This window comes from Musa acuminata, chromosome BXJ3-1, assembly GCF_036884655.1.
Source record: "Musa acuminata AAA Group cultivar baxijiao chromosome BXJ3-1, Cavendish_Baxijiao_AAA, whole genome shotgun sequence".
In the NCBI taxonomy this organism is placed as follows: Eukaryota; Viridiplantae; Streptophyta; class Magnoliopsida; order Zingiberales; family Musaceae; genus Musa; species Musa acuminata.
In genome coordinates this window covers 2,117,357-2,138,843 of record NC_088349.1, presented here as the reverse complement: position 1 = coordinate 2,138,843, position 21,487 = coordinate 2,117,357, and the positions used below count along the sequence as shown (strand labels likewise).

General features: G+C 36.1%; 1 protein-coding gene across 5 annotated transcripts; it reads right to left on the bottom strand.

Annotated features, from left to right (window-relative positions):
- Positions 1-5,305: 5,305 nt before the first annotated feature.
- On the bottom strand, positions 5,306-20,265 carry LOC135582632 (putative lysine-specific demethylase JMJ16). 5 transcript variants are annotated; one of them, XM_065137003.1, is made up of 13 exons: positions 20,069-20,265; positions 19,466-19,600; positions 16,605-17,101; positions 16,100-16,171; positions 15,927-16,004; positions 15,324-15,824; positions 14,734-14,961; positions 14,434-14,595; positions 13,878-14,246; positions 12,455-13,808; positions 12,168-12,271; positions 11,690-11,887; positions 5,306-5,782 (listed from the first exon to the last, which is right to left on the bottom strand). In XM_065137003.1, the coding sequence occupies exons 3-13, from the start codon at positions 17,094-17,096 to the stop codon at positions 5,456-5,458; spliced, it is 3,885 nt and encodes a 1,294-aa protein (XP_064993075.1). In that variant the 5' UTR covers positions 17,097-17,101; positions 19,466-19,600; positions 20,069-20,265; the 3' UTR covers positions 5,306-5,455. The 5 variants fall into 5 exon arrangements, with proteins under 5 accessions (XP_064993075.1, XP_064993074.1, XP_064993077.1 ...); XM_065137002.1 differs by lacking the exon at positions 19,466-19,600; XM_065137005.1 differs by lacking the exon at positions 19,466-19,600 and having other exon boundaries at positions 5,706-5,843.
- Between the last annotated feature and the right edge of the window lie 1,222 nt (positions 20,266-21,487).

Sequence of the window (21,487 nt, the reverse complement as noted above, 5' to 3'; positions counted from 1 at the left end):
TAGGAATCAATCACTTCATCACATTATTGCTTCCATTAATTAGATAGGTTATATGCAGCATTAATTATGCATGTTATGGTATAGATAAAGGTTCTATGGCAATGTTAAACAAGTTTAGTTTGAGTCATATTATCAGATGAATTTGGTTACCCTAAAGTGCAATATTTAGAAGTAGAATGATGATACTAAAATGTCCTGACTTCTCTTGATTACTACTATCTTCACTTGGTTACAAGCTCATAAATATCATTTCTCATGAAATTTACAGCAATCATTGATGAATGTCAAAAATGTTCTTATCCTTTTTCCCTTCCATTTGTTTTTAAGCTTAATATTCTGAGCAATCCCCACAAGATAATGTACATTTAATTTTGTTATTCATTATTACCAAGTTTCTCTCACATAACCCATTTAGATTATGCTTGTGTTGACCTTTTGACATCCATTTTTTTTGTTTGACCATCTTAGATTTGTTAAGTACATGTCCATACTTGGAAGATTATACTCCTAATTTAAAACAAGGCACTTATGTGACTTAATTTGTGACACATCCATGCTATATTATAAATGTGATATCACTTACAATTTGAGATACTGAGAAACTGAAGAACAAACCATGCTTAACATGTGAACAAATGTTCGGGCTCGGTAGATCGAAGTTTGATAAGTTTATTCATACGTAGATAAATGAATGGAGTCTTGAAGTAACAGATGTAAGGTGGCTTTTCTTAGAATAGGTTTCTCTTGTTGTTTTTGTATGCTAATTGTTAGTCGATATTCGCGGTAAATGTATATCGGTAATGTTATATCCCGGATTGCGAAAGAAACATGAAATTATTTGAGAGAGAAATAGAAAGAAAAAAAATTTAGGCAAAAACATGTCACCATTCATAAAGCATGGAGGCCAAAATTGTTCTGTTGCTCTTTTTTTGGCTCTCCCATGTAGACCATTATGTGTTCTTTGTATTCAAGATATGCTGACAGTTCTTATTCCTCTTGCTTAGTTACATGGAAAAATTTGTAGGAAATCATTTTCTTTTACAAACATGTTTACTGATGATTGTTTAAAGGGAAGTAATTTTACACATTGTTTTGATGTAGAAAATGTTTTTCAGATTGATCACAGAAAAAGAAAACTTCTTCTGATGGTATGTCTTATTTTGCATACTTTAGAGATGACTGACTGGGCACATAATCTTAGGTGACTCTATGTTTGTGTAAACAAAATAATACTTTGAATTTTCTTATGTGTTACTATTGGGATGTTTATGATATTTGATGGTCTTCATATGATTGCTTAGCACTGTCCAGGCTTTCATTCTTCCTGTCATTTCTTTCTCTACTAAATACCAAATTGAAATCAATAAATCATTCTGAATCTGTTATGCTAATGATCATCAGCAATGCTTTTCCTATCTTTTAAATGAAACTGATAAAAATATTTAGATAATAATTTCTTAATTTAAACAAGCCATGTTCTCTCCATGTCACAATCCCAGGGCAATAAATGCTGTCATTTTATCAAGGTTGGAGTACTACTAACCTTGTGACCAAACAGCTTAGTGCTCAAGTTCCCAGTTAGATTATTTTATATTGTTAGGACATTTAGTAGTAATCTTTACTCTGGAAATAAGCACAAGATTGGTGTGTTGTTTGCAGTGTTTCATGGTTCCATTTTCTGGCATGGCTTAGGGAACAAAAGAGTTTGGTTGGATATTGGGGTTTAATTTGTTTGTAATTTGTTGGCCTAAGGTTATGATTTGATTGATGTGTAATTGTCATGATATAATACCTCTATAAGATTGACATGGTTGAGGTGGAGCTTATATTATGCTCACTCTTGGAATTTATTTGGTTGTGTTTGATTACTCCCATTTGATTGTGACTCTTTGAGTTGTTCACCTAGAGAACAAGAAAAGAATACATCTCTATAATGAAAAGAAATGATGTATTCAATCACAACCAAATGCATTGTGATCCTTCTCTTTTATACCTGTGTGCTATCCAATTTACTTGCTCCAGAATCATATTCATAAATCATGAAAACATGAAAAGATTTTAAGAAATATTTCATTAAATATCATGGAAACTAATTAACATTTTATGCTTACATATGTGAGTGTGTGATGGTTAAAAATAAAACCTGGCGTATTCATCATCTGTGGAAGATTAGATACTGTTCTTGTTTCAGGGAGGAAGATACGCACAGACACTGAGAGAGAGAGAGAGAGAGAGAGAGAGAGAGAGAGAGAGTCCAGATGTACATTGAAGTCTTCCCTAAAACAAATGCTGCTGCTCTTCTTTTCAGGGAGCTGAGCTTTCATTTGAGAGCGCCAAAGCGGGCACTTGCAGCAGCAGCAGCATCAGCAGCTTCCTTCGAGGGAATGTACTGCTCACACTTCACGGTTGACGATATATCATACCAGCATCCTTTCCACACTGCCAACTCTCTCTCTCTCTCTCTCTCATCAAAGCGCTGCCACTGAAAATGGAAAGCATAAACTGTTCACTTCTTTTCTTTTTATATTATTATGTTAGAAATAAAATTAAAAAGTCAAAAAACAGTTTTTGTACTTTATTCTATCCTTTTACTTCATTCACTTTTACACCCCCTTCTAATTGTCCATAAAGCATATAACTCATGTTTTAATTACCTAAAATTCCTTTTATAATTAACTTTCATTCGATTCCTAATATTTAATTTCCCAATATTTATAAGGCACTATTAACGTCAATTTGAATTTTATTTTAATATGTTAACGATAGAGATTATCTATAATAATATTCTCTGAGTTTTTGATATTTGCTACTAAACTTAAATTTAGAGTGTTAATATAAAACTATTAACTCCGAAGCGATATATATGTATGTATGTATGTATTTTTGAAGAAGAGATTGAATTGAGTATTACTCAAAATTATTTATTTTTTCTAAGAAATTTTTATTATATTAAATGACATATAAAATATTTATTAGATGAAATCGTATAATCATTTTTTTTATTTTCTTAGATCGCGTAAATCAATAATTTATCAATATTTTTTATTTAATTATCTTTTTTTTCTTTTTGAGTGCTCTATGAAAATAAATCGATATTTTTTTTTCGTTATATATAAATTAAAAATATATTAATGAACTAAACCCAAAAGCAATTATTGCTGTCATGGTGGAAACATCCATCCATGGAGCCTTGATGAGCTCCGTGAAGTTGGATGGGGACGATGACGTCCGTCACCCTGTTGGCAGGAACACCATGACCGAATGAGCCACCCTATAAAGAGTAGGGTTCCGAAGAGGCTTCCTTCTCACGCAGGAAGACGATGGACGTGATGCCGCTAATCATGGCAAGAAAACAAACGAAAGGAGATCGAGTAGTCAAGTAAAACATCAGATTCGCTATGATCACCACTCCCACTGTCATCGGCTCGACCATACAACTCAGTCACCTCAAAGAATGACCATTGAGTCTTCGGATCTTGGTTTGGTAGGTGAGGTGATGTACTTCGTCGCTTATTATGCTTGCAACCTCGAGGGATGGATACTTTTGGTGGAATCATCCGACCATGACTTTAAACGATGACCTCCAAACATGGAAGATGATACGGTATACGTGGAAGCAAAGCAGAGAACGACAAGATGATGGAACATGACGCTTGTTCTGGAAGCAAGAGCTCACCTACTGTGTGCCTGATCCAAATTTGCTTCGCTGTCAAGCAGTCCTGCACAGGTTTTAGTTAGATGTATATGATGTGAAGACATCTTTCAAGTGGTAAGAAGAGAGAGAGAGAGAGAGAGAGAGAGAGAGAGAGAGATTATAGAAAATTTAGATGAGAGTTACAATACTCAATTTTGATGACTATATTCATACATTTTGTTCAAGTGTAATCTATGGAATGTACTGTTTAACTCTTTTCTTCTCATGACCCATGAAATTTCCATTGGTCTAACCAGTAACTCGAGATTTATTGGGATCAACACAGAACGATCAAATGGATTTGATCCCTTTGACATGCCTATCGCAGAGAAGATCAAGAACAAGAAGTCAAGGTCAAGAATTCTTGTTGAAGGAATCATTGACTACATGGCTGGCACAGGTGTTTTAGGTCAAGAATGTACAGGAAAAGCATGTCCATATGCTGCAGAAATGTGCCCTCGCAGTTTGAATCATCTCCAAACTCGTGAATCCCAACTCTCGCATTTAATTTGGTCGACAAGACCTTCTCTATCCTCACATAGCAAAACCCTCATTGATGTGAAATAACATCTGACATTGTGGATCTGCTGCTGGTCTTTTATTACACTCCAACAACATGTGAGGATAGGATGATCGAATGGACTTCGATCTTCTTTGCTTGCCTATATCTGCTCATCGTATATATCAATAGAAAGTAAGTGTATACAATTCTTCAAACGAGCTGAAAGACAAAGAAGGCTATCTTTGTGGCGTTCTTGACGGGTGACAAAACGGTGCTTGAGACGACATGGTGTGGTGTTGACAGGGGAAGGGGGGGGAAGGGCGGGGGAAGCAGGTAATGTGTAGTCCATCATTCTCCCTCCTCCTTTCTATTTATGTCCACAAGTTGGTCAATCTATCTTCTGCTTCACTACTATTTGGGCTACTATTCGATGATGAAGCTGATGCTGTAGTCTGCAGCACAAGTACACAGTCGCAGTTCGTGAATCAGAGTCATCTTTCTCTTCCTTTTTCTTTGATCGAGGAAGTGGTGCCTTTCTGATGTACCAGTAAAGTTGAAGTTGGAAGGACAGCAGCTAGTCTATGAGACTACACTTGTGTCAAGCTTCATGGCATCAGCTTTTGTTTAGGAGCCACACCATTTTTATCTCCATGGCTACGTCGTACAGAGGAGCAGTGGAGAGATGCATGCGTCCATGGCTTTGAGTTTGACCGAGTTGTACGTCCAGTTTGTGTCAAGCTCTGTCAGTCTCCCTCCTCCCTTTCTATCTATGTCCACAATATCATTCTTCCTCTCTCTCTCTCTCTTCTGATGCCGAGACTGAGACTGTACACGAAGTACAGAGCGAACTGTTGGTATCAGTAAAGTTGAAGTGCGAGATGGATTGGATAGCGCCGCTGGCAGCTACACTGTAGGTTGTAGGTTTGTACCCGTCTGCACACTCTCCTCACTCGTCAGAACACTTCCTACTGCTTAGCTTTCACCATCACGATATCATCATCTGCTGTGCAGGTTGGTGTGACTGCAGAGGCCTTTTCCTTTTGCTTGTTTTGGTTGTCAACTGGTACAAGAAAGTGGACAGGGAGAGCAGAAAGTTATGGACCTTCCGATCCTGTAAAGTATTTCTCACATTCCAATAGAAAGACAGCTAACAAAAATGTATTCGATGTAATATATATACAATAATCTTGGATTACCGAGACAGAAACACAAATGTGATTTGAGGTCGGGACAGACAGACGGCGAGAATTCAAACATGTTCAGTATTTTGGATGCTTCCGTCGGGAGAGACGACATGCAATTTCATCATTTATAAGTTGGACAAGTTCTTGAAGAGAGGCGTTTGCAAGATCATTATCTGGTAATAGACTTCGCAAAGCATGCAGCTCCTCCGGGTTGGCTTTCTTGAAGAGACACCTAACAGCCAATTTTGAGGCGGCAGGCTGCGGTGGAGTGTGTTGCTCGGTAGGACGAACACTAGGCCTGTGATCTGTTGCCATGATAGCTATATCAGATTGGTTCGATGCATTCGGCGTGGCCGTCCAGTACTCTGTGCAGACATGATTGCAATCAAGCTCCTCGATTGCCTGAGACGAATCAAGAGGCAGTTCTTCAGCTTGGCTCGAATGATCAGCGTGAGTGGAAGAACTTAAAAGAGATAATAGATAAGGTAGTGTTAAAAAGCTCAATGGATTAAAAGTAAAGAACGATGTCAAACAAATATATATACATATATTCTCAAATTCAACAAATATTTGAAAGGAAATGTTGACTAAGTTTGTTTAGTTCATACAAACACAATAATTATCAGCTCAATAAAGAGATTCAGGTCAAACAAACATAACTAGTTATTAACTCGATAAATAGTTTTCAAGTCAAACAAGTTGCACCCATCGGTGCACCTTGTTGTGATATGTGGAGCACCTATAATATTTTGAAGGTGGCAATCATCAGCTGGACCTACTAAGTCAAACTCGATCCAACCATTTAAGCTAAGATGACAAATCAAGACTGAACCATCATCCTTGTACTTGACCCACTTGAATGTCAAGTGAGGCCCAACTTGCCCGAACCAAGAATTTCTTGTAATGATAATATAGCATCAATAGAAAATATCAATTGCCAACCCATTCAGTAGATAATCCAACAAACCCATTTGTCATGTATCTCAATTCCAATTTGGGGACAGAATTTTCTCAGCTTAATTTGTATGCCTAACATAAATTGACCCATCTTCACTGCATGAGACAACTTGGCCCATCCTAATTGTCCAGCCACAATTTGACCAATATTCTATCAATTGAATATAATGTTAAACCAAATTCAAAATTTAAAATTAGCATTATATTCTATTAGCAACTTCTATCAAGGAGCAATTTTCAGTTTCCTATATACCATATAAAAATGAAACTCTCCTATATGTCCCAATAAACCTTGAAATCTTCCCTTCTGAAAACATAGCACTAAATGTAGTTAGATGCCATCAAGACATGTTTGCTTTCAGCTACCTCAAAAAGTGTGAAGAATCCAATGATAATTTCTAAAGGCAAGTCAAATGTTCTCCTTTCCATGTTGATATGTGCCAGAGGCCACATTTGATGAAACATAGGTCTGTAAAAGCTTTGGTTACGATACAGTCTAAGGTACAACATCAGTAGGATACAAAAGGCAGTTTAAGAGGGTTCGAATTATAAATCTACTTAGAAATAGATGCAAAGAGGTAATCATGCATATGTATGTTGCTATTTGTCAATTGCATCATAAAGCCAAGTAACCACTAGAATTGAGTTTGCTTTTCTGTAGACTGATAAAAGATACATTAAATGGTTTTAAAACTAGTTGATATGACACAGATAATTGTGCTCATGTCTTTTGGTTTTTCAATGTCTTCTGGTATGATAAGGACAAAAAGAATTTTGTGTTACAAATTCTGATGTAAACAAGTAAACATGCCAATACCTTCAACAATGACACTGGGGTTGGCACTATGGATTTACTTTGATAGGGAAGAACGAAAGTTCAAGGAAAAAAATAACATTATCAGAAGACGGAAGAAATTCAAGTATCCACCTCATGTGATATCCCAAAATCCTAAAATTACCTTTTTTTTTTTCCTCTGCAGCTTGATGGTTTCCTTTTTTGTTCATTGTTCTGTTCCAAAAGCCAATCTCGCCCCTAACAATACCTCCCTTTCTACCAGAAGTTGTTTCACCCACCATAGCATATAAATGCAGATGCTGACCCTCAGTCAGCAATCACTACTTGTCTGACTCCACATTAAGACCCTCAAAATTGTATGCCTTTGCCATGTCTTCAATTATTGCGATCACAACAATGAACGGGTGACCATCACCCCTAAACATTGACCTCAAGCCTGACATCAATCTTGTTAACCTCCAGCCGATTATAACCACCTAAATCCCCTCGGTTGTGCTAACCTTGCCTTTAACAACTTTGACAACATTGCACCTTGATGTGGTGAAACATCAAGCGACACTTGGCCAGCATGAGTTGTCAGAGTATAAATAGTTAACTGGATCTACCAGATAATCAGAATTGATATGACATGGAAGATAATTGAAAGATACTATTCAAATAGATTCATAAAAAAGAAAATTTCTTACCAACTACCAGTATTCAATTAAAATAACTTGTTTTTGGTTTGTCAGCATAATTACTTGTATGATGCTTCTCTTTGTATATTGGATGAAGTGTGGTCATAATCCTTTGGTCATACATTCTCCTTTGTGAGAAAAAGGGGCTTCAGTTTACTATTTTGTATGCAATGCCCTACTACCATAGTTGGAATTTTTCTTTGGTTAGTAACAATGATGATGCAGAGTTGTAATATAATTGTTCTCATGAATATGAATGAGATCCATGTCCATTTTCACAAGCATCCTTAGCTAGTTTAATATGTATATGAATGAGGTCCATGTCCATTTACATTAGAAAATTTTCAACATTGTATATTTGATTTCATACACCCTGATTTGTTTGTTTATGATTTAATATGCTCTAAGTATCACATAATCCTATTATTTTTATCTATAGATAAATGAATTTTAAACATATGACATAATCACTATTTGTATATGTCTGCATATCTAAATCTAGAATTTGTTTTGTATTTTACTTAATTCTCAAGGTTTTATATAATCTTAAAAGCCTTGTAATTTGTTTTCTACAGTCCTATGATATTAAAAAAATCAAAATTAGTAATTGGAAGTTTTATACTATCATGTCCTATATAGCTTCATAGGGCAACTAACTCTGTGTAAGATCATAAACAATTGGGTTAAGGTCCAATTTAGTCCATATGGTTTTAGTCATAGACTTCTTAAACCCTTATGGTTTACTTGTGTCTAAAATAACCCTTACATTTTAAAAAACGTAATATATAAGCCCCACCCGTCAAGTCTGAGTGAACAGATGTTAGAGTCTGCTTACGTGGTATGCTAACTTATAATAAATCATTAATATAATAACATATGTAATTTAAGGTTAAGATTCATTTTAGCTCCTACGGTTTTCGTCATAGACCTCTTAAACCTTTATGGTTTACTCATGTCTAAAATAACCCATATATTTTAAAAAACGTAGCATATAAGCTTATCTCGTCAAGTTTGAGTTAACAGGTGTTAGAGTCTACTTACATGTCATGTTGACTAACAATAAACCATTAATATAATAACACATATAATTTAAGTTAAAAAAATTGAGATCTCCATCAATGGCGACAGGAGACGTCATCATGGAAGCGACCACTAGAAGCAACACCGAGTCGTTGCTGCTTAATAGGGCATTTATATGCACGCAATCTCTCCCATGCTGACAACGAGCTCAGAAGCTTCCGGTCCTACCTCAAGTGGATGTGCGTCAACCAATCCGACACTAGTCACGCAGTGGTCTCTCGGTCCCTCTTCCTCCTCTTGAGCATCTTCATCCACACCGCCTCCCACTTCGTCCTCTCCTACACCCTCACCCGCCATGCCTACGACGTGATAGTCCAGCTCTCCCTTACCTCCACCTCTGACCTCTCCTACCTCTGTCGCTCTGCCTTCGTCCGTCACTTCCTCTTCCTCGACAAGATGGTCGGGGAGAGAGAGTGCGGGAGGGCTACATGGACCAGCTTAACCGTTCCTTCCGTATGCTCTCTGTCTTCGTGATGCCATGCTTCGCGGTGGAGGTGGCTTTAAGGTATCGTGGTAGTCGTCGGGATCGGAGTAGGTGTTGTTCGTGGTGGCGAGCACATCCACCTGAGGCAGGACCGGAAGCTTAGCTCATCGTCAGTGCAGGAGAGGCTGCGATCGTATGACGCCCTACTAGACAACAACGGCTTAGTGCTGCTACTGCTGGTCGCTTCCACAACAACGCTTCCTCCCGCCATTAATGGAGGTCTCAATTTTTTTTAACTTAAATTACACGTGTCATTATATTAATGGTATATTATGAGTTAGCATGTCATATAAACATATTCTAATGTCTGTTAACTCAAACTTGACGAGAGAGACTTATATGCTATATTTTTTAAAATATAGGAGTTATATTAGACACGAGTAAATCATAAGAGTTTAAGAGGTCCATGACCAAAATCATAGAGGCTAAATTGGACCTTAACCCTCAATTACACATGTCATTATATTAATAATTTATTGTGAGTCAACATGTCACGTAAGCAGACTCTAACATTTGTTAACTCAGACTTGACGGGAGGGAGATAAATGCTACATTTTTAAAAATGTACGAGTTATTTTAGACACGAATAAACTATAAGGACTTAAGAGGCCCATGACTAAAATCACAAGGGCTAAAATGAATCTTAACCCTAAACAATTTGTTCTGTAACAAATGGAAGATGACATTTATACTCAGATTTTCATCATAGGTGACATCATTGTTATATAAAAATGTAGTTTTCATGTTATAATGAAACACAAAGTATTATAAAAAACAAATGAAACACTACATCTATGAAATTATGCATTAGTATGCAGACCACACTGTACATATCCTATGTCATACCAATACAAGATTTAGTAATTGTATTGGTCAGTACCACATTTTTTTAGTGTCTCATGCATCCATATAAATATAAGGGTGACTTGTCCAGACTGCAAAGATCATGTGAACCATATACATTGCTGGGCGCTATTGCTCTCAAGCAATGATTTAAAAAGCGCTAGGCGCCAAAAGGCGCCAAGGTCCAAAAACGCCCGAGGCGCTAGGCGCTCGCCCAGGCGCTCGCCCGAGCGAAACGAGGCGCTAAAATATAAAAATATAATTAATATAATTAATATAATTATTTAACTAAAAAAAATATGCTATTAAATTAAGAAAATAGAATACAAAATCACAATGTCATATTAATAAAAAGTCTCAAAAATTAAAATAATAAAATTTTACATCAAATCTATTGAGTTGCTCTGTACACTTGCCATTTATTCTGAAACCTAACAATAATTTTAAATAAATAAAAATTAATAGTATTAAAATCAAAATAATATATTATTAATCTAATAAATAAAAAAACTATTATTAGTATACAGTTAACTGTTAATATACTGTTAACAGTATAGTGATAAGAGTGTGAGAAGACCGAGGCTGCTAAGGCAACGACAGCGGGAGCGGCGAGCGATAGCGTGAGCGGGAGCTACGAGCGGTAGCGGGTGTGGGAGTGGGAGCGGGAGCGGGAGCTGCGAGCGGCGACAACAACGATGAGCGACGATTGTGGCAGTGGCGAGTAGCGACAGTGGCAATGGCAGCAAAGAGCAACGACAACGGAGAAGAAATCTCGACGGCAAAATCGCGAGTTTTAGGGTTGGGGAAGTCGGGGAAATCGTGAGAGGGAGCCTATCAGTGATTTAGTTGGTTCGATTGAACCAACTAAAGCACCGGAGACCGAACCAGACGTAAAACACTGGTTCGGTCGCCTGGTTTAACCCGGGCGCTCGCCCGAAGCGCCTAGCGCCTAGGCTCGGGCGAGCGCCTAGGCGACGCCTCGTTGAAGCGAGGCGCTTGGACATGAAGCGAGGCGCTCGGGCCTCGCCTCGCCTCGCCCGAGCGCCTAGGAGAGCGCCCGAGCGCCTATTGAAATCATTGCTCTCAAGTAAACTTTAAAGTTTAAATCATGATCTGATAACAGTTTCAACTTTCAACTTTCAATAACATCAAACCATCATGGTACCAAGATACTGAGCCAAATGCTACCCTGTACCACCGCAAAATGCATACACAGTAGCTTAAAATGCCCACATAACATGGCTGCCTTTTTAAATACTAGAATAAAGCATACATGTAGACCAAGTTTTCTTCAATTCCAAGGGTTCAAAAACTGATAAATATGAAAAAATGTTTGTTAAAGATAATACAAATCTTCATTCACTAATCTAGTACATCGTTGAAAATGAAATAAAGAAAAAGAAATCATGACAAAAGCAGATAGGCATAGGAAACATTGTAACAGTAAGAGATAATATCAAAAAGAGACTAACCTGTATAACTGCTGGTGATAATAAACCAAACATTTCAAGACCATCAACTGATCCTGGAGGCTGCAAGGAAGGGAGATTAAGCGTTGCCATCTTTTGTTGCTTTTGAATTTCCTGGTTCACCCTCTCTCTCACCATATCCCAGCATTTGGTGGCAGAAACATGGAGAAACACTTCACTTGGACATTGCTCAACCACAACCTGATGTTGCAGGAATCTGTTAGAAAGCCCTGCAACTTTAAAATTTTCCTTGCTGGATTCACAAAATTACTATTTCAAATTAATAATAACATGTCAGAAAGATGAACAATTCAATTGTTGATGGAATATCTTTGGAGTTTGATTATACTGTGATAATGTGTCATGCTTATACTGTGATAATAACTTATAATGATGCTTCTTTATCTAACATCATGTACTATTTCTGGATGCATGATTGACATAAACAGTGAAATAGGTACAAAGAGACAAAATTACTCACCATAAATAGAGGCCCAAGTAATCCAGCATCCAAAATTTCAGATATATAGTAACACATCTGCGTTGGATCTAAAATGCTAATGTATTTAACTCGACTTCTATATCCTGCATAACGAGACAAATATCAGGAGAATGAAGAGACAAAAAGCAAAAGTACACAATAACAAGAAAAATTTTAGGTCCAGAGAAACTTTCAACTCCAGCAGAACCTTTGCTGAAATGCATCTAGCATTCTGTTCCCAACATCAACAACTTGCAGACACATAATAAAGTGACTTGCAAACAAACCTTTTGGGAATATGCGGTGGCACGTGGACCATAATTTTCCAGAAAGCACAATACCATACACCAAAACCTCAATATTGCAATTACTTATTTTCACCACCTTTTCCATTTGAGGGCCCATCTTCTCATAGTTACATATATCAAGATTTCTTTGTGTACAAGGTTGGATTTCAGTAGATGAATTGCTTCTATCAAGGTTAACCTCAGAGTTGAACTCAGATTGTACCTTCTTTCTTTTATCTTCTGGTTCTCCTCTTCCATAATTCTGGATAATTTGAAGATGAATAGGTTCAGTACCACAATCAGATGCTTCATTTTCAGGCAACATATCTGCACTTTGTTTTGCAACAGTTACTCTGGCAGAAGATCTCACGCATTCACTTTCCTTTCCAGGAAGGAATTCAAACAACTGTTGACCATGTAAATTGGAGAGAACCTCTCTGCAGTTTTCCTCTACCTGCTCATCATCATCAACCAGTATCACCTTTAACTTATTACGAGAAACTTCCGGGCCAGCCAACAGATCTTTTTCGTTTGCCAACAACACATTAGTCTGGGGCACTAAAAGAATTTTATCCTTGTGAGCATGGGAAGTTGTCTTATCATCACAATCTGTCTGCCTTGAAAACATGTCAGTGTTCTTTTCTGGGGACTCTGCAGTCATTTTATCCGATACCACTCCATTTGTACCTTTATGTTCATTACCATTTAATAAGATAGCAACCTTCTCAGCAGAAGATTCAATCAGTTCTATCCCAGATATCTTAGAAAGTGAGGAGCTGAATTTCTTTACCTCACCCATTGATTTAGAATTGTTTTGCAGCAAAGTGGTGTTCCGGGGACCTTCCGATAAAAGTTGCTGATCCAAAAAGGATGATGAGGTCATATTTGGATTTCCCAAATCAAATTTTTTGTCCATCCCAAGGCTAGGCTCCTTTGTAACAGGTTCAATATCCTTTTGCTCTCTTCCTTCTTTGTCAGTCATACCTATAAGATTTGGTTCATGTGTTTTCTCTCTTGAGATGTATGAACTCAAGCTTAGCCCAAGATCAAAACTGCCCCATCTATGAACTGCACTCGGCTTCCCTCCCAAAGCATCCAATAGGACATTCAATTCTCTGGTATCATAACGGAATAAAAATATCCGTGTGTTCCAAGCACACGAGCATAAATTTTTTGCATGAATCAGGCAAGCAAACCTATCTGGTGAACACAGACAACTAGCAGCAGAAAGATGCAAATCATAGTGGCACAGAACACATTCTCTTTCATTATTAGAATCAAAATCAGTATCCATTTTCTGTGACCGAGATGAGCAAAGGTATTTTCTTCTCATGCATTCCATCTCAATGCGTGCCTAATTAACAAAGAAATTAGTTGTGAGGACACTGAAGAACAGCATAATTATGTCAAGTATAAAGTTCACCTTAAGTGTCTTTGCAAGGATGCCATCTGATGAGCAAAACTTTTTCCATCTTGCATTAACTGAGGGGTTTTTCCTGAAGAACAGTAAATTCCAGTGGGCTCTAACAGCTTCCCTTGCAGCTCCTAGCAACAACTTGTCATGGGATATTGATATTTTTCGGCCCTGTTCACGATAAAGTTCCACAGCATTCTGCCCATGAGGTAACCAATCAAGAGGAGCCACATTTACAGCTTCTGCACAATTGAATCCACAATTAAAACCAGCGTGATAAGCCCGAGGGAAAGTGAGAACAAACTCTCCTGGCCTCTGAACACACCGGTAAACAGGTACACCTTCTAATCTTAACAGTGAGGGTGAAAATTGGGTTACCTAGAAAAGAGGATCAGACAGAAAGTAGTCATTTTAAAATGATATAAACTTGTAGTTAGCTATGAAGTATATACCAGACATGCTGAATATTTTCCAGTTGAATTTCTGACAGAAAAAAAGCTAGAAAACATCATCTTCCCAAGATAACATTCTTGCAGAGAGAAAACATAAGGCAAAAAGTTATTACAAGATTGTGAAGCAAGTCTGGTTGTTCTTCGAATTGGTCTGGTAGATGCTTTTTCATAGTATCTTCTAACTTTGACGCATATTTTCCTGGGACCCCATACCAAATTTTGGGAGAACCCCAGTGCAAGTAATTCAATGAGTATAAGTGGTGATCTTCAACATGCTGTAGGAAAAAAAAGGTAACAGTTATAACATAAACCAGAAAATTGTAACAAGGTCTAACCGTTCCTAGATAAGAAAAGATTCACCAGATGCAAAAGACATTACTTTTGTAATAATAACTGAAGATCAACAATCTTACCCAACAAAATGAGGAAAAACACATTCCTATATACAACCATGGCACTAGAACACCAGGAATCTCTCCACTTTCAAAACATAGCATAGAGCCTGGAAGCCGAGCTAGGTTGTTTAGGTTCCAACCAGAATTTATATGTTGATCATCAATTTCAGAATTTTGTAAAGAGAATGATGCTTTGGGAAAACCACTGCCAAAAACACCTGTGTCCAAATCAGCACCGTAGAGTACCTAAAAAAAGGAACTTTACCATAATAGATCAAGGCATATCTAGCAGATAAAATCAGTAGTTTTGATTAATGCAATATTCTTAAACTGTCAAAATAACAAAATCCAAAAGTCAAGAAATATATACAAGTTATTATTCCTTGAGCTAGCATGATAACAGCACTCTTGTCAATTAATATGTACTAATTTTCTATCAGTAAGAAACTTCATCTCATTGTAAAGAACACATGTATTGGAAGAAGAGACAAGTCCAAATATTTTTGCAATTTTATGCTAAGTATGAAATGCATCTCATAATACTATAATCAACAGAAACACTCATGCACAACAAGATCCGTTACGGTTTGTGAAACCTAGAATAGCACCTCAATCTCCTCAGTTGACTTCTCTACTATCCGCCAATATTCACCTTCAATATTCTCTACTGATGGTTCCTGTTGACCAGATATTACATCAAAGTCTGCATTTGTGTGAAAGTACTGCTCCTTGAAGTCATCTGCATATTTTTGAAATGTTTCCAGAGTGAAATCCGGACCAGTTTCAAATCCAAACCTCTCCGAACTGTTATGGTACCTTTGTCGATTAACTTTTGTAATATTCTCATCACTATTATCCCTCAATTCCTGATGTTTTTGTTTTTTTGTCCTCATAATGTTATGGTTTCCATTGATCTTCTTCAAAGAATCACGATTTTGAAGTTTGTCCACTGGCTGAACACGAGTTGTAAATTTTAAATTTTCCCACACATTCTTCTCTTTGAGAAGGCAATGTGGTCTCCAAGAAGAGGGTGGAACAATTCGACAAATTCCATACTTTTGGGCTCTTTGGCAAACACTTGAAATATATTCCAGGGTATCTCTAAATTCCTGTTCATAAAACCAAAATAAGCAGTCAACTAAAACAATGTATGCTCAAAGAACTAAATTATCAGCCTAGGCTTTAAAAATCTTTTAATAGACAACACGAACCTCTTCACTTGGATAGAATACAGGAGCTTCATCAAGGGTAGGCTTGCACGCATCTTGTGGATGCCATCTTGCTATGACCTGTTATGAGACTCATCATTCAACTTAGTAATAATTAACGAGTCCTCCCAGAGCAATAAGAAAGAGCAAGAAGAGACATGATGATGTTGAACTACCTTCTGACATGTTTTACATTCAGTACATCCTCGAATAACCCCTTTTGGTAGGCAAGGGGTTGAAGGAATATCCTACAAGGAGAAATAAATACTTATGCATTACAAGCAACCAATGTAAAGGTGTATATAAGTTTGTGACAACAATAAAAAGAATGAGAACTGGCATTGAACATGGTACCAACTACCAACTACCAAGTACAAATGAAATAACTAGCAATGCATCATGCATGGACATTGTTTACCCTTCCAAAAGGGTTCCTTTCACTAATAAGAGTTAATCCCCCACCTAAAGAACCAACTAGACCAAATCATTGGGCACCACCTGCACAAGAATTTGAACCCAGAATCTCCTCAACAGAAACAGGGGCCAACCACAAGGTTATGGTCCGATTTCTACCAAAAATTGCAATCAATTAGTTCTAATAATAAATGGTGAATTAGATTCATTGTTTCAGTCATCACCTAATTTATTGTCGATGAAACAACTTCTTAAATAACTACTTACCTGCTCAAAAGCCTCATAGTCACACTCTTTGCCTGAGCCATTATCAAATTCACTGTAGTTTACCCAGGGTCTGTATCGAAGATTCTTTCTAGATTTCTCATCTGATATCATGCAATGTACTCTGCAAGAAGCATTTGCAGAAGCCTTCACACCATCTTGCACCCTCTTTAAGGTAAATGATGTAAGAGATGAAAAACCAGGTGGAACTGGAGGTATTCCATCAATAGCTTTAGAAACATGCGCAGACGAAAAACCAGGTGGAACTGGAGGCATTCGATCAATAGCTTTAGAAACATGCACAGATGAAAAACCAGGTGGAACTGGAGGAATTCCTTCAATAGCTTTAGAAACACGTGCAGATGAAAAACCAGGTGGAACTGGAGGTATTCCATCAATAGCTTTAGAAACGCGAGCAGATGAAAAACCAGGTGGAACTGGAGGTATTCCATCAGTTGCACCACTAACATCTGTTGTTACATGTTCTGTTCCCATTGGTACTGAAATAAAAGACAAAGCAATAGTTGACCATTTTAAAATATGCCATAAATAATTTCAATTCATTGCAAATATACATGCAATGATGCAAATCAATTAATTCATGAAAAAATTTGAACCATGTATCAGAATCACAAAAAGATTGTGGTTGCAACCAGATAAGCAATGTAAGGAGGACAAATAATTATTTGCACCACATGTTCAAGTGGAAACCCCTAAATGTAAACATTTTAATGTACAATCAACAAAAATGATGTGCCCGTGCATGGTCTTTAATCATGATTTTCATTCTACAGAACAATTTTATTGCAGATATTCAACAGGAAAATAACAAACATCATGATTCTTATGACTTTTGCTTGAGGTAAGTGACATATCTAAGTAATCGTAACCTTTCAGCAATAACACTCAAGCTGCACTAAAAGTATGGAATCGTCTTTTAGACATAAACACAACTTATAACTTATACCTTGAAAACATAAAGAGAAAATAAGAAGTTGCCAAGATAAACATTCAGATATTAGAAAGAATATGATACAGATACTTCTTTTCACATCCAGATATATGAATTTTGGACTCATGTGACAAGCCAAGGACCTGAAAGAATCATTAAGGAAATACCGCATCTAGAGGCTTATTTACCCTGCAATTTAGACAGAAATGGAATTGTGGTACTGGGATCTTGGGTAAAAGCAGGTGATATTCTTAATAGGTATATTAATGTCTCAAACATCAAACAAATAATTGTATGCTCCAGAGGATACAAAATAACTTGTTTTAAGCCAAGGACCTGAAAGAATCACTGAGGAAATATTGCATCTAGAGGCTCACTTACTCTGCAATTTTGAAAAAAATGAATTGTGATGCTGAGATCTTGGGTAAAAACAGGTGATATTTTGAAAAAAATGAATTGTGATGCTGAGATCTTGGGTAAAAATAGGCGAATTAATACCTCAAACAGAAAACAAACGTTGTATTCTCCAGAGGATATGAAATAATTTGCTTTAACTTTCTTCAATAATTTGTTTCATGTTAAAATCTTTTGATCAAAAGACCAGATGGATAAAGGAAAATCTACTTCTTGCACCACTTACTTTTAAATAATGTGAGGTCCTTGTTTCTAGAACATACCACCAGGTACAGCACAAGAATTTGTTCCTATTCATGAAGTCAAAAAAGCTCCAGCTAGAACTATCTGTCAGCTTTGGTTACAAACAAAAGTAAATTACACAAAACGTTAATGTGTTCCCTCCTCCTAACTAGTCTTCTACTCTCCAAAGGAGAGAAGTGCTTCATAAACTACCATTAAAAGGGAGCTAAACTAAACTCCATTAATTTTACTTGCAACAAAAGAAGTAACAACCATATTCCCCAGGGGAAATGAAGAGATTGCTAGGGAACAACCTACCATCAAGTCTTCTCTTGATGATAATAGACCTTCCACTGAAGAAGAAGGCTTTTTATTTCAAAATGAGTATGTTCTCACATCAAGAAACTGCATATGCATAATATTTTTTCTTAAATTACTGCATAACACAGTTCTAGGCTGGACTTCCAATTTCTAGATACCACTATGTCTTCTAAGTTGTGAGGAAACTCAAAAGCTCTGGGCTGAACTGGATCAGACTTTCAAACCAAAGCTCAAGATAGTAATCATACAAAAAAATAGACCAGTCTTTAGCCAGTCCAGTGGATTACCAGTTAGGATTGGATCAGATAATTAAGACCTTGGACTGAGCCAACTCGATCCTGATTTGACCAGTCTGATAGATTTAAAAACCTTACAGCAGGTAGAAAAAGTTAAATACAGGTAGGATCTGTGTTTAGACACACATTTACATACCAATAGTGAAAAATTAGTGCAATGCATACATTGACTACTAACCCTTAGAATAATAAAAATAAATGAAATTTAATTGAATTCTATATTCAGAACAGACAAGTACATTTACAATATATATGAACAAATAAAACTAATTATAAAACTTCCTAAAATATTCATCACCTTAAGCATAAACTAGAGATGCTATGCTTTGAACATCCCAATTGAAAGTAAACCCTTATGAATATGAATCAAATAGTTGAACTTACATTTATTTTCCACTAGTTTCCAAAAATTTTAAAAATTGCAAAGGAATTAAAATCTCAAAGCAAAAGATTAATAAGAATAAAATTGTGGCCATGTATATACACACAGAGAGAAATGAATGGAATACCTGGAGATCCCCAAAGACAAACATGAACATGAATGATATATCACAATAGACACCAAAAAAATGGCAGGTAAAAAACATATATGTAGCAAGGACATGAGTTTTCAAGTTATAACAATTTCTCAAGCATTAACATAAGATCAAGGTACACACCTCAGTGTCACTTAAGGGCTCTTAACCACTCTTCCGTTATTCTGAACACACTCAAATAATCAACACAATTAAATGCCAAATAGTTCTCAAACAACAACTGTCATGGCGAAGATCATCCCCACCGAAAGGAAATACCTTTTCATGGCAAAGATTAACTAATTATCACGGAGATGCAATATCAAAAGACTTGCGTATAATTTCACAAACATATGAACACATCAGATATTCAAGTGTTGACCATCCAAAAGATGCAAAGAAGATTACAATAGACGAAATGCATCACACCTCTCAATACAGAAAGAAATTTCAGTTACAAATTTACGCAACAAGAAAACAATTGCCTATGATTTCACCAACATATGAACATATCAAATATTTAAGTGTTGACCATCCAAAAGATGCAAAGAATATGACAACATAAGAAATGCATCACGCCTCTCGATACAGAAGAACCTTCAATCACAAATTTACACAAAAAGAAAACAATTGATAAATTTAAACCCATCTGAACCTACCAAATGCGATGAATTACAAACAAATAAAATTAACGACGATCAATTCTCAGTGCACCACAGGATGCGGACTACATATATAAAACCCTACCTGCAAATATCGCCGATATCTAGTAGCGAAGACGGTATTCTATCAATGGCTTCTAATGCACATCCGATCACGAGACGCCCCTGCGAGAGGGGCCGCCCGTGGTGGTAACCCTGGCGTCGTTTAGGGTCTGATGGCGAGCGAGCGAGCGCCGTTCTCTGTAGTGTACGGAGACAAAAGGGCAAAGAGAGGATTAAAGATCGAAGGGATGAATACAAAAGAGGAGAGAGATATAAGTGAGACGGCGGTCGGCCGTTCACACTACTAAAACTCATGTTTTTATTTTCTTTTTCTTTTTATTATTATGTTTTTATTTTTGTTTTTTGTTTTTATCTTATAAAGTCCGTCTAATTGAATTTTCCGAAATATCCCTTGAAAAGCGTCTTCGTTATCTTAAACAGGTTCAAAAAATAAATATTTTCTTATAAATTAAAAAATATGTATGAAACTAAATATATGATAATTTAAATAATAAATTATGAAAAATAAAAGAAAAGTATATTTTTAGGATGAAAAGAACATAAAAGGTTTGGGATCAAATAATCAAGAGTAAATTCCTTAAGAGAAATACCTTATTTTCTTTTGAAAGTATTTGATTTTGCCAATAATAAGGTTTATTATTGGTATGTAATACGGTACTTATATATATATTTTTTAGATATTTGAGTTAATTAGTGTGATGTTATATAAGTAATAGGTCACAAGTTTGAGTATATATATTATTTGGTATAATATATTTTTTTAATTCATACACACACACACACACACACACACACACACACACACACACACACACACACACACACACACACACATATATATATATATATATTTTGGTGTAATATTTTTTTAATTAACACACATATGTGTAATATTTATATATAAACATGACTATTATGATCAATAATGCAAAACATCACAATCGATAAGTCTAGGTGTAGGGGTCATAGAAAACCTATTATATTCAATTTTCTTCAAATAAAAATTATTATAATAAATGAAGTTTAAGTTTTTTCTTTAAATAATTATCCTATTATATGGTATGAGAACAAAAAAAAAAGGTTTCTTTTTTTTATTTACTGATGCTAAAAAGATGTTTGAAAATTTGAGTTAGCAAGTGGATTTTTAGAGTTTTCACATATTATCTTGTAAAGGAATTTGATATATTTTATTAAGAACAATTATGTGATTGGAGTTATAAAATAATCTAAACATTCTTCAACTCCTAATTTAATCGATTTATTTGTTACAAGGTAAAATTAATTTCAAAGGCTACATATGTTTAAGTCATACCACAGCTTTTCTTTTCTGCTAATCATCATGCAAAATATTAAAGATATATATAAAAGTGGCATAAATATATAACACAGAAAATATTATGATAGATTATATGTTTAGAAATTATAAAGGTAAAAGAATTCA

Excerpts from the sequence above, each read along its gene's own strand:
- LOC135582632 (XM_065137003.1), bottom strand. The coding sequence starts at position 17,096 with ATGGGAACAGAACATGTAACAACAGATGTTAGTGGTGCAACTGATGGA. Across the intron at positions 14,962-15,323 it reads AGTCAACTGAGGAGATTGAG|GTACTCTACGGTGCTGATTT; the intron begins GTGCTATTCTAG and ends TCCTTTTTTTAG. Across the intron at positions 14,247-14,433 it reads CAGACTTGCTTCACAATCTT|GTAACCCAATTTTCACCCTC; the intron begins GTAATAACTTTT and ends CCTCTTTTCTAG.